Here is a 13412-nt window from a genome sequence, read left to right as displayed (position 1 = left end):
AGTGTCTGTTTCCACCCTAAAAGAGACCAGGGGACCAAAGCAGATGGGGTGTGTGGGGGGGGGGTTTGCCTGCATATTTTGTACACACTGTACAATTTGTCAACAGTCAGTCCAAACAGACACAGACATGGCCATAGATGTTTGCCGTGACATTCCTCTGCATTGAAGGGAATGGGCACCATCCAAATAGCCTATGTCTGAGCAGATTTAGCCTTTAAAGCACTGCTCTCAATGACCTTGTGGAAAGAAAAGACAAACATTTGTCATAATATTTAATCAAGTGAATAGTCAGTTTACTTAAAGTCAGTCGTGATTATACAGATATGGATTGATAGATGGACTTGTGATATGGCCCAAGTGTCTTTACATCTGAATCATGTGCTAGATTGTGGATACTGTTTAGTTAGAGTTTATTTAAAGTAGTTCGCTCCCTGCTACAGAGATTAATATAAAACATTTTTTGTTCCTTAGCAACTCATTTGCTAAGCAACTGAAGGAAACTCATATTTTCTCTGAAAGTGAATGATGGGTGGTATCCGTGCTGTGGAGGCCTATGCTGTGAGCATACCCCACCTGTTTCTGTAAAACAGGGTTGTTTTAGATGTAAACTTTATTCAGATGTTAAAATAGCGGTGGTACTCGTCCCGTGTCCACTGAGGAATGTGCCTCGTCATCACAACATGCCCCGGGGCAGATGAAGAAAGAGGAGGAGGCACTTCTCAGCTGGGACTTTCCTCACTGCCCCCAGAGAAGTGAGAGCGCGCGGAGGCCGGAGCGCTGGAGATGTTCCCCGGTGCTGGCGCTCAGGAGCGAGGCTATGTCCTTCTGATCCCGCCCCTGATACTAGGCCTGCAGCTGCTAGTGGTCTGGCCCAGATTGCCCAGTGCTCACCGAGGAGGCAGAGGGGAGCAAGGTGATGCGGTCTTCAGCGTTATAAGCATTGAGCCGGAAACACGCCAAAGGGGGCAGCCCGCACGAGGAGCCGGTGTGCGCACGGACGAGGAGGAGGGGGTACATTGGGGAAGCAGAGGGGGCAACGAGGGGTTGTTTGAGGACGAGAATGAAATAAACTCCAGACAGGTAAGAAACCCTCTTGTATGATCACTCAGGTCGTGCAACATCCAACACTCTATCCTATAGATCCCAAATATGTAGCCCCTGGGCCTATGTTGCACGCAGCCTATCCCCATTAACATAGACATACTTATGCGTGTGTACACCTCTGTAAATGATTAAGAACATGACTGAACAGGTGAGGGCAGGGGTCGGGCGGTGTGTCCCACTTCAGAGAGTAGTGACAGCTGTTCTCTACAGGTCTTTCTTTGTTCTTCTGCGTCGATTGGCTGCAGTGGTCCCCCCTTCACTCCCTGGGACGCCCTCCTTCACTTCTCACCCTTTCTCCCTTTCATTCTCCCGCTGTCTCTTTTCAGCCCAAGGCTATAGACTCTGACTCTGACTCACTCTTGTGAATCATCGCCCCCTCCCTCAGGTTACCATGGCGACTGAGGCTCTGCTGGGAGGGGGCTTGTTAGTATGTATCAGTGAGTGTAAATCACATAGCCTAAAGCACATGTAACCAGCAGGATTCAGGTCAGGCCCTGACCTTTGAGCTCTCCACTTAAAACAGCCTACCTGCCCACATATTGCCTTTTTTTTATTCTTTAGTCTGCTTTGAACAAACTTAAAACCATCATGCAATATCTGTAAAAAACAAACTATTATGTATCAAAACTTTGTGTTTGAAATTTTAGATGGGACCAAGAACTCTGGAGTTGCAGCCATGGGCCAACAACATGTCGTCTTTTGGAACAGAGCTCAACCGTGTGCTCAATTACATCAGCAACCCACAGGTAGCCGCAACAACATGCACCTCCAAGTGTCCCCTAGTAATCGCCACAGTGACCTAATAATTAGCCTGAAGGTAAACATGCAAGAATGGAGATATGAACTTTCAAAACCAATAGTAAAGTAAAAAGATATTTCCTTATTTTGTGCAACTTTTCAACTGCAACAAAAGGTCAGAACCACAGATAAGTAAAGTTCTGTTTAGAGTCATGAAAATGAGGAAGTAGACACACACAGGCTCTGTTGGTGGAGGGGACTAAGCCAAAAATAAATCGTTATAATTTCACATTTTCCCACATTTGTGTTGGCTTCCAGTGTGAGGGGCAGTGTGCAGTGTCAAAACTGAAACCAACTTCAGTTCAGGAACACATGACAAGTAAGAAAATCAGAAATATTTATTAATGTAAGCCTCAACATTTGGTAAAAACACTAAAGGATGTGTCTATAATAATGAAAGCCAGGTCACAAGAGCAATAAAGTCACAAAATTCGAAACATATACAAAGATGCCGTTACCAAATATGCTCCAAATGCTCAGCCTGGCACCAACAACAACAATAGCTCTTGCAAATGAAACATTGAGTCTCAAGGGACTAACCTGTATGAATAAAGGATTAATATTCATAATCAGAATAATCACCAAGGAGAAGAAGTGGCGATTTCCCGTGACTTGCAAATGTACAAATCTGGGAACCTGCTGATTGTAATTTTCCATAAGAACAATCAAATTAAAGAAGTATTTATTCTTTTCAATGAGTGAATTGTTTTGCAGTGTGGTTTCAAACTTAAGAACATATTTTGCCCGTCTACTTTCACTTATCCCTTTTCTTCTTTCTTCAGGTAAACTGCTCCAAAGTTTTGTCTGGTGACGCACCTAAGCCAGAGCCCTCAGCAGCCCCTCCTCGTTGGCTGCTGTGTGCCGAAGACTGGCTGTTTGCAATGAAGGGCCCATGTGTTGCCTACAGCTTCAGGTACATCTGCACTACATCTTGCTCAATACTTCAGCCCATTCACACCTATCGCCTGGGTTTCCTTTTGTCTCCACAGCATGGACGGGGCGGACGCAGACTTTCAAAGCACCGTGTCAAGGCTGGGATGCGAAGTTCATACTTTTGATCCCAGCCGCGGCAACACATCTGGTGGTCACCTTGGCAACAGTTTAGCGAGTAGCGGAGGGGGCGTGTTGAGCCGGCATAAGATGTGGCTGGAGTGGCGTAGTTCGAGGAGGAAAAGTAGACGCAAGATGAGCGCCAACTTGGGCAGCGTTTCTCTCACGCTGGCAGACATCATGGCAGCTCTGGGACACCACACAGTAAGACGCGCGCGCTCATAAGACACACACTCACTTAGAGGAATTTAGAGCGCCAAACAAACATACCTCGGAGTCTTTTGAGTCCAGCACATCCACAGACTTCCCTCACTCACACGTCTCCATGGCAACAGGGCTCTGCTGCTGGATCGGCTGCCATAGCAACACACCGGGAAATCACAGGTTGGCAGAGCTACCAGCGGCAGCCACTGGAGGGCGCCACACTCCCATGCGTGTAGTCCGGACCCACAGCCTTTCCATCACTTAACTCTGTCCCACCCAACAGCTATTTTACGCCATAGAGAGGGAGGAAACTGTCTGTAGATGACTTTTAAGATGCAAATGATCGCCATATGTATGTGGCAAGAATAGAAAAGGTTTTAAAAATGACTGCTTTTAAAAAGTAGTCATTTTGACTTGTTTAAGTGAGAAAGTGTGGATGGGACTCCTTAAAAAATAAACAAACCAACAAATCAAACCAACATAAACAAAACACAGGAACTTTTTTGCAAATTTTGTAGGAAAATAACTTACAGGTAAACAGTGCTTTTATAATTTTGAACAAATGAATGTGTAAAATGTATCTGAACTAAAACTTTCTTGGCATTGGACCATGACATTTTAACCATATTTGTTAAAAATAACATGTTTTTCCTTTTTTTAAGGTACACTTCCTGTATGCAGACCTGCTCAGTGCTGAATGGCGTGTTTTCCAGAACTGGATTGAGTTGGGCACACTGCAGCATGTCCATCATGTGGTAGCCACAGTGAACCTCCAGTGGGCTGGGTTTGAGGTGGGTGGGAAGGACCAGGAAGTGCTGCGGTACTGGTTCAGCGTCCTACAGGGACTATATGCATCTGGACTCAGACTGGTCCACAGTTCTGCAGGGAAAGGACACAGTGTCCTCAAACGGACAGTCTCAGATGCTCACAGCTCATACACACTCAGCTGGGTCAACACCAGCCTCTAACACCCAAGAGTAAACAAAGACAAAGACCAGTTTGTGGAGATATACACATGTTTCTATTTACAGTATTTGAATGTAGCTTTAGCTCCCTCTATTGGCGATGGAGGGATTGGGCTTTTGAAAAGGCAAATGACCCTCAGTAACCCTCAGTTGCTCAGTATAACTTGATCAATCGTGTGTGTCCAAAATGTTATTATGAACTGCAGTAAAAAAAAAAAAGTATATTATTATTTCTCATTGTTTTATTCTTTATTTATTCAAACTCTAATGTGTTATTGCCAGGGAACCTTGAGGTTTTATTGTCGATACAAAATGTGCAGGTCAAATAAAGTATGTACAAATGTGTGCGTGTGTTTTGAAGCAATAAAATAAACAAATAATGTTGGTCTTGGAGAGAGACAGAGCGGGAACATGGTCATTGTTTTTCCCTCAGCGACCACAGGATTGCCAGAGTTATTGCCACATTAGCATTCACACAGTTCTACTTTGTGTTTGTTTGATATACAGTGTGACTATTGATTGAAATGAATGATGCACTCGGTATTCCTCCACAACATAGATCTGAGCTATACTCGGCTAAGTGCTTTTCGCCACACGAAATTGTTCTTAGCCCGATGCCAGTCATTCCTCGGACGCGCTCCAACTCGCCGGAGAACGCGGAGGAATGCGCGCTTGCCTCCACCCTGCGTTACGCAAATTACGGCCAGATGTTTGCTACTAGTCAGGGTGGAGTTGCACTTTTTACGTTGAAAGCATAGAGAGTAACACATCCTGTTCTCATTGAGATGGTTGACAAGCAAACAAGCCAATGGGAGCGGAGAGGGGAAGAGGCTGAACCAATCAGAAGTTAACAATATTGGGACTTGCGGGATCTGTCTATTCCGACTGCGCGCTGTTGTAGGCTTAACATTTCTTGTAGAAATCTTGTGGAAGATACCAGCCAGGGGGTGTAAAGACGTTTTGCCAGCTACCAGTTGTTGCGGTAAGTAAAGTAAACATAAATGATTTGGCGTTAAAGCGGGATAATAGTTACCTTTACGTCAGTTTTTCTCGATTCAGTAGCACCGAAGTTACTTCCTGCTCTGACAAGGCCAAAACCCAAGTTACACTGTAGCTAACTTTGGGTGCAAAGGAGGGTCTCCGTTTTAGTCCAGTTTTACGGCATAGCTTACTGTTTATTACAGCTATATAATAATTGTATTCAGTTCTAAAAACATATTTGGTTCAAGATTTTAATTTAGAGTTTTATCTTGTTGCTAGAGTTAGACAATCCAGTGATGCATGTGAGCCTTAAAATACAACAAACTACAAACACAACAATCGCATGATCAATACTGTTTGACCAGAGCGCTCCAAAGTAATAAAAAGACCCAGAAGAAAAACATCGTTAACTATTGGACCCTGTTTGATGCTGAGTTGCTCTAACGTGAAATAGACTGCAGCCAACTCCTTCACCCGGGAGTTGACATTTTCTGAGATTACCATAAACAGCGCTCTATGTGGTGAATAGTGATTAATACAACTGAGGTTGTATTAGAAATAAAGTTGGTGAATTAATTCGGGTATGTAAGCCTGTTTTTTGTTTTTTTGAAAGGCTTGCATACTGAGTGCAGCAATTCCTGAGTTTTGGTTCTGCTTTTTGTGTCTGGGTTAGGATGGAGACATTTAAAAATATCACTTCTGCTAGTGCTTCTCTAAACATTTATCTTAAATGGAAAGTTAATGCTTCTTGGCTCAATTTCTTCTTCTTTCTTCCTCCCCTAGGGTTTGGCTCACCCTGATACCCAGCCATGCCTCTGGTGACACGGAACATCGATCCGCGGCACATGTGCCGCCAAACCATCCCCTCCAACATCCGCAGTGAGCTGGAGTGTGTCACCAACATAAGCCTGGCCAACATCATCCGCCAACTCGGCAGCCTGAGTGAGTGCTCCCTGTCTGTTACACACGTGCACTTGGGTCACTTTTTTTTAATGTTGGGTAAAGACCACAAGGATTTACTGTTGAGGTGTTCCCAGAGCCTCGGAAAATCCAGGCCCAAATTAAGATGATGGTGTTGTAATGAAGTAATGGCATTGTAATGCTCTTTATATAATATATAGTACATTTTTCATGATGTTAAATCAATATGCATGACCCAATTTTTCTTAAATGACAATTCTTTGTCAGTTTAGACGAGGGGAACACGGCTTTGACCCATGGGGTCATTGAAATAAAATGGTTTAGAACCATTGCATTAGGCCATGTACATTACTTCTTTGGCTCTGAACTGAACTGTGGTTTAAATATAAATATAGAGTTTTGTTAATTGTAAACTTTGTTTTCTTTGCTTGTAGGTAAATGTGCAGAGGACGTGTTCGGGGGGCTCTTCGTGCAAGCTGAAGCCTTTGCTGTCAGAGTGAATACTCTAGGGGAAAGAGTGGACCGTCTGCAGGTCAAAGTCACACAACTGGACCCTAAAGAAGAAGAAGGTACTGGCCCCAAATTAATATTGTATTACTATTATGTAGATCCCCCAGAATACTGTTTCTTATGGAACCTTTAATGCGAAACTCCCCAAAACAAAACGTACATACACATACTTCACAATGGACAGGGCCCATCAGTAGTGAAAATCTACCGAAACAACAATTGATCCTTGAGCATCAAAGTGGCCACTGTGATTGACAAGTAAAGCTGTCACTAACCACTCATACAGCATTATTACTGATCGTATTTCTAATATGACCATTAGTAAAGCAAAATAGCTCTGGGACGCTCCATGCTAATTATTGTGTGTGTGGTATTTTTAGTGTCTCTGCAGGCAATTACAACTCGTAAGGCTTTCCGCAGTAGTCTGACCCAGGACCAGCAGCTCTTCACTCGGCCATCTCTCCCGGCGCCTGTACAGGACACCTACAGCATCTCTGACCCACCGCCGCCTCTCAACTACCTCAGCAAGTACCGGTGCGTCTACTGTGAATCCAGCTCTCATATTTATTCATTAGGAGCGCAAATGTGTCAGGAACAGAGGGGCTAGTGAATACACACTCATGCATTCAGTCTTGCCAAGACCATTCATTATTCAAATCCACCGCTCGGATAAGCTCTAATATTAATAGCCACACGTGTTTTGGAAAATTCTCCTTGTTATGCACATTCACATGCACACAGTGACCTGCGGTGAAGGCTCGGCACCCATCAGGCCTTTAGAACGTCTGACACGTGCCTGAAGTAATGAATGAATTAGAAGATTGTCTCTTCATCATGGGCATTGATTTACTGTAAAACGTACCATTTTGGTGTAAAAAAAAAAGAAAGCAGTTGAAGCACAGTGAAAGGTATAATTTTGAGAGCATTTTAGCTTCATTTTGTACATAATACATTTCTTTTTAACAAATATAGAATGTAAAGTTTGTAACCAAAAGATGTAACAGATAAGCTCAGTAGATCAAACTGTTCGCATTACTGTTTTGAGTGTAAGATAAACCGTCAACAGCCAGGCACAGGGTACATGTATATATGTATTGTATTGAGATTATTCTTATTAGGGCCGGTTGTTTCATGATTTGAAGTTGACAGTCCATATTCCGGCACATGCTGATGCAGACTGTCATTGAAGCATTGAGTGGCCTTGTGTATGAAATGTGCAGTATAAATAAACTTGCCTTGCCATTGTGTCCTTGGGCAAGGCACTTCACCCACCTTGCCAGTACGAATGTAATGTAATATGTAGCATGTCTACGATTGAAAATACCTGCACAACTGAGAGCTTACACAAACTGATTAGTCTGGGTAATGTCTGTATTGATTCAACAGAGACGATGGCAAGGAGGCGCTGAAGTTCTACACTGATCCTTCCTATTTCTTTGACCTGTGGAAGGAAAAGATGCTGCAGGACACCAAGGACATCATGAAGGAGAAACGCAAGCATAGAGTCAGTCTTGCATAAATGTCAAACTTTCCTGTCATGTAATAATTATTTAGTTTTGTTCCCTTATCACAATGTTAAAAACACAATTCAATATTTTTTTGTGTGCAGAGGGAGAAGAAAGACCATGTCAACGCAAGGACACTCAATCCTCGTAAAGTCAAAACCAGGAAAGACGAATGGGAACGTCTCAAGATGGGTCAAGAGTTTGTGGAGCCTAAGAGTGACCTCATGTAAGTATTAGTAATGTTACTCCATTTAAAAATCTCACCCAAACCTTTCACTTTATTTTACATGCGTTGTGCTTCAACTTTTTCTGGGCAATGAGTTTAAGCCCTTGTACTTATTTAAAAGCCTTATTTATTATTAATTATATATTTTTTTGTAGGAATTCATCTGAATGCCTTAATGGCAGTATTGCATCTGGAGACGGATACAATGATCTTGAAATGAGTACAAACTCGTACTCGTATGATCCTGGCTCCCCTCTGCCTCCACCAAGTGATGACCTGCCTCCTCCCCCTCCTGACATGGCGTAAGTAGAAAAACATCACAAACCATATGGTGTCAGCATTTAAGAACGCGCATAGACCATACAGTAAAAGTGGATCAGCATGATCTTGAATTCATCTTCATTCATTCTTTTGCTTGTTGATTATTAAAGGCAAATTCAGGATCTTTACTTTCTTTTTTGATTCAGATATGACGGGCAATTTGGAGCTCCATCTCAGAAGCGTGCAAGTGTGCTGAGTCCAAGTCACCCACCGCCCGCTCCCCCCATGGCCTCTCCTCCCGCTACTCGTCCCAATCTGTCCCCTCCCCCTGCTCCTCCTCCCCCTCCGCCCCCTGGCATGGGCATGCCTCCACCTCCTCCTGGATTTGAGATGCCGCCTTCTCCACCTCCGATGACCTCCTCTCCTACTGCCTATCCCGCTCCACCGGCCCCTCCTCCTCCTCCTATGGCTACTGCCATCCCCCCACCTCCACCTCCTGCACCCATGGGTGGTGGCCCCCCACCTCCTCCTCCACCCCCACCTCCTCCTGGACCACCTCCTCCATCTTTCAATGGGCCTGCTGTTCCACCTCCTCCCCCTGGAGGTAGCCTGGCACCAACTCCCAAACCTGCCCCAGCTCCAGAACCCGTCAGTGATGCTCGCAGTGACCTGCTACAGGCCATTCGACAAGGTAACAAACTCGCAATTTAGAATTCTGTCTGACAGGACAAAATAACCCAATGCAAATATTATGTAAATACCTATGTATTATTTGTATTACTTCATTATTTTTATTCTCCACAGGTTTCAACCTGCGTAAAACTGAGGCTCAACGAGAGCAAGAGAAGAAAGTTGACACTGGAAACGATGTGGCGGCCATCTTGGCTCGGCGTATTGCTGTGGAATGCAGCGACAGTGAAGATGATTCTTCAGAGTTTGATGATGATGACTGGTCTGATTGATCCACATTCCATCTCTCACTGCTATGGGCTTTATATACACGGAGCCCTCACGTGATTTCAGGCTGGACATTAATAGCGGCGCTGTACTTCCTCTCCCCTGTCTTTTACATTCACGATTAGCAAGGTCCCACACAAATGAAGCGATAGCTCAAGATTTCGTTAAGGATAGCGAGTAAAAGATGGGATGTGACTGGTGCAGTTTAAAAACATTACGTGAGACGTAACAGCTTCACTGGAGGAAACCTCCATGTTCATGACAGTGGGTGTTTTTGTCTTGAGGATAATGGCTAACGCAAAATAAAGATTAAAACCAGTGAAAAGTAAAAGAATCGGCCTCTAAGTAGTTTAAATTTTATTAACCTTTAGCTTGCAAGATAAAAGCTCCTACTTTAACAGGGCAGGATTCACATCCAGCATGATGTTTGCAACACGTTGCAGTGACTTTCCATTAGTAACTCGCTGTCCTTTACAAAATCTCTTCATTTGTGTTGGACCCTGCTAATCATAAATGTAAAAGATATGGGAGGGAGAACAGCCTGAAATCACGTGGGGGCACAGTGTGCATGTAGCCAATATAGTGTTAAAATATATTTACACTTCCATATTTGGAAAAGCCAAATTCCATAGTTGTGCACTGGTCTGAAAAAGCACCTAGTTTGCCCAAATTATCTTACATGCTGTTTCATGACACGTCATCTATATTTATTACCTCTACAGTCTAAATTTTGGTTCCCTCTTTTGGGATGCACGTGTGAAGATTTAGGGCCTCGCTCTTTAAGCGCGTGATTTGTCTCAGTCTTAATCAGTAGGAGGTGTGCTGCACTCGAGGAGCACATGGCTTTATCAGATTTCAGAGAAATCTTGATAACAAAAGAGCTGCATAAAACTGTTGCTTGATTCTTTTAACATTATTCAAATATAGATGTTTATAGTTTTTATAGAATTATTATTGCAAAGCCTTCAGCACAACTATTTCCAATTTCTGCCTTTTGTAATTGTGCACAGTTTTTATCTGGATGGATCGGTTAGTTTATAGTATGGATAGTAGGGAAATATTGGCTTCTGCCATATGTTATACAATAGGTGTTGATGGAGAAATTTAATACAGGCAGATAAATGAGAACTGTCTGACTGTGTTAAGCATTCCTCTCAGTATTTTGCAAGTTTGTATTACTCTTTACAATATGTCTTGTCCCAAATTCTTTTAATGTTTCTCTGTCTCAAGTGCCTTAACTGTATGTGTGTAGTGCATTTGACGTCACTGTTTTTGCCCCAAACATTATCACTTGCTTTGAAGTGACCAAAGTTTGGGTGGATTTTTTAAAGTGCCTTTTATTTAAATTTGTTGTCCCTGTAAACACAATCATTAAATTACTTAACCAAACTGTACCTATTCTGCACTACATTCCTATAGTATGTTTCTATTTGCTCAAATAAAGATACTGAAATCCATCTTCTATTTTGCTTTGTGACACACGCCTAAATACAATTTGATACAATTTTATGGTTAAAGCAAGAGTGAAAATCTTTTTCACTCACACCAGGGCTGCTTTGTAGATTTATTTTGGTAGTTTGTGACGGCTTAGATGCTCCTGTGGTAAGAGCAGTCTGTGCTCAGAGGAAGAAGAGTGCTGACATCAGAGTAAGAAAAGGCATATTTATTATTAATCAGTATAAAATATTAATTCATTTCAAAAAGGTTGTGCAACAACATGATTTCTACCCTTCAAAGTGCCTTAAAGAGTGTGCAAAATAGTATTTCAAACATACAGGCTTTCAAGTAATTACAATCTGGATCTTTGTTGCTGTAATTGGCTTCTACATCCTCTGAAAAGAGGAGCGAAACAATAGCATCAGCGACAGTTACCCTTCGTGGATCCAGTGGAGCTACAATTGTCTAAGGATGAGGCACAAAGTTCACACTAGTTGAGTCTTTATGGCACCGGCAGAAGTCTTTCTGGGATGGCCATCTGCCAGGACAGTTCAGTACGTTCTGCTTTGGAAATGGATGCTGTCTCTGTGTGTGGGTGTGTTTGTGTGTGTGGAGGAGAAACTGCTTGTTCTGGACAAAACTTTAGCTCAGCTATGTGTTTGTCCTGGCCTTCAAACATAAAATATTTGGCATAGATAGTGAGAGCTTTGTTGGCATTTGGCAGTTTACACATCAACGGGATGGTGCTCATGTGTGCTATGTGCGTTTCTGTGTGGGCAGCAGGCTTGTAGCAGCACTCTGCGGATGTCCTTGTTTCTGAGACTGTAGAGCAGTGGGTTCAAGAGCGAGCTGCCTGCAGCGGGCACTAGCGTGGCATAGGTGTACAGTGGTGGGCTTGACGCATCCCCCAGAAGCCCCCACAGAGAGAAAGGCATCCAACAGCCCACAAACACACTGAGCACAAGGATCAGGCGAGAGAAACCTCTGCCGTTTCCATGTTTGCTTGCATATGATTGATGGGCAGGCAAGAAATGTCTCTGTGTTGCAATGGCATGGGCATGTCGTCTTGCCACTTGGCAGATACCAGCGTACAGTTGCAGCGTTACCATGACAACCAGGAGGAAGCCTCCACACAAGAGGGAGAGGTATGTCCGTGTCAGAGGCCGTGCTACAGAGCAGGAGTGTGGGTCTTCCAGACAGTGCCAGCCCATGGCCGGCACAGCTCCAATCACACAGGCCCCCAGCCAGACCAGCAGCAGGAGGGCAGCAGCACGGTGACGGGATTGGCTAGATCCATAGGTGAGGGCATGGCTCAAAGACAGGTATCGGTCGAGGGCCACACCCATCAGGCTACATAAAGAAGCTGTCAGAGATGTGACCAGCAGTCCAGATGTGAGCAACTCTGACCAATCATTGGGCTCCACACAGAACAAGAAGAGGAAGTGCAGAATTAGAGCTACACCTGCGAGTAGATCAGCCAGTCCCAGACTCGCCAACAGCAGAAACACAGGAGCCCGGAGTGACGGCGTTGCCAGTATAGTGGTCACCACTACTGCATTCTCCATGGCAATGACAGTTCCTGATACACACAGAGCCACACCCCACACAGTGAGAGGTGGGAGCTGAGAGGGAGATGTACTCGGCAGGTCATCCACTGAGTAGAAAGGATCTTCACCAGAAGATTCCTCCCAGCCCAAATCTGAAGTGTTCACGATCATGGCTGATCTACTAAAAGAGAAGAATGCACACATTAGCTGTCAGTTTTGTTTGTTTCCTATTTGTTGTAAAGCATTGTCCCAAATACAAATAAATACAAATAAAGTGGATTAACATCATAGCCCATTTAGCCCATGCACACCCTGACATCCAGCTGGCTGACAAGCAAAAACACAGTGTGCCTAATGGGATGTGATGGGAATAAAGGCCGAGGAGCCAATTGATTGTTAAACCCCAGACACTTGTTTTTATCATACAGTAACAGCTCAGCAAGAGTTTAGTGAACAATAAACATTAATAAACACTAATAAATAAATATGCATTAACAAATAACCCCACATAACGTAAATCCTTTAGTGGTACTGTAAATTAAGAAGATTTCATTTGATTATCCGATTCAGTGTCCATTCTCCCCTCGCGCCTATGAGGTATATCCCAGCCAGCATCAGGAGGAGGACCCTGTTGTATAACACACTTGCAAATGTGCTGCACCACACGCAGGACATCCATAAAGCACACGCACAACCCAATAGCACGCTACACTATGTTAAACAATATCAATGTTACCTTATTAATGCAGTGATTTGGCGCAGTTCTTCTCAAGGATTATAATATCCGAAGCAGATTGTCGAGATGAAGCGGTGCCGCAAGTCTTCGATGTGATGCTGTGATTAAAATGCTAAAAATCAAGGCAGCCTCAGTGGATGTTGCGCTCCCGGTTTCAGTCTTTATCTGAGATATGCAAAGGTGTCCTCGCGCCTCTTCAGTCTGGTCCAG

The 13412-nt window shown here is 43.8% G+C and overlaps 3 protein-coding genes across 3 annotated transcripts in view; 2 read left to right on the top strand and 1 right to left on the bottom strand.

Annotated features, from left to right (window-relative positions):
* The first annotated feature begins 482 nt into the window (after nucleotides 1–482).
* On the top strand, nucleotides 483–4777 carry LOC306973691 (putative methyltransferase-like protein 24). Its single transcript, XM_079570683.1, is given in 6 exon segments — nucleotides 483–818; nucleotides 821–1080; nucleotides 1752–1850; nucleotides 2685–2815; nucleotides 2892–3156; nucleotides 3819–4777. Coding segments are annotated over 6 exon segments (1185 nt in total). The 5' UTR covers nucleotides 483–694; the 3' UTR covers nucleotides 4125–4777.
* Nucleotides 4778–4963: 186 nt separating this feature from the next.
* On the top strand, nucleotides 4964–10904 carry wasf2 (WASP family member 2). The gene is made up of 9 exons (XM_079570681.1): nucleotides 4964–5103; nucleotides 5886–6044; nucleotides 6458–6592; nucleotides 6914–7067; nucleotides 7920–8037; nucleotides 8143–8264; nucleotides 8420–8566; nucleotides 8732–9216; nucleotides 9330–10904. The coding sequence occupies exons 2-9, from the start codon at nucleotides 5912–5914 to the stop codon at nucleotides 9485–9487; spliced, it is 1452 nt and encodes a 483-aa protein (XP_079426807.1). The 5' UTR covers nucleotides 4964–5103; nucleotides 5886–5911; the 3' UTR covers nucleotides 9488–10904.
* Nucleotides 10905–11144: 240 nt separating this feature from the next.
* Nucleotides 11145–13412, bottom strand: part of gpr3 (G protein-coupled receptor 3) — a 2354-nt gene continuing 86 nt past the window's right edge. The window contains exons 1-2 of the mRNA XM_079570744.1: nucleotides 13203–13412; nucleotides 11145–12644 (exon numbers count right to left, since the gene is read on the bottom strand). The exon at nucleotides 13203–13412 is cut by the window's right edge and continues 86 nt beyond it. Coding sequence (XP_079426870.1) covers nucleotides 11645–12637 — 993 coding nt within the window. The 5' untranslated portion in view covers nucleotides 12638–12644; nucleotides 13203–13412 and the 3' untranslated portion in view covers nucleotides 11145–11644. The remainder of the gene's footprint in view (nucleotides 12645–13202) is intronic.

Source organism: Gobius niger, assembly GCF_951799975.1.
Source record: "Gobius niger genome assembly, chromosome: 14".
Classification (NCBI taxonomy): domain Eukaryota; kingdom Metazoa; phylum Chordata; class Actinopteri; order Gobiiformes; family Gobiidae; genus Gobius; species Gobius niger.
Note: the sequence above shows the minus strand (reverse complement) of the source record. Positions and strands in the feature narration are given on the sequence as shown.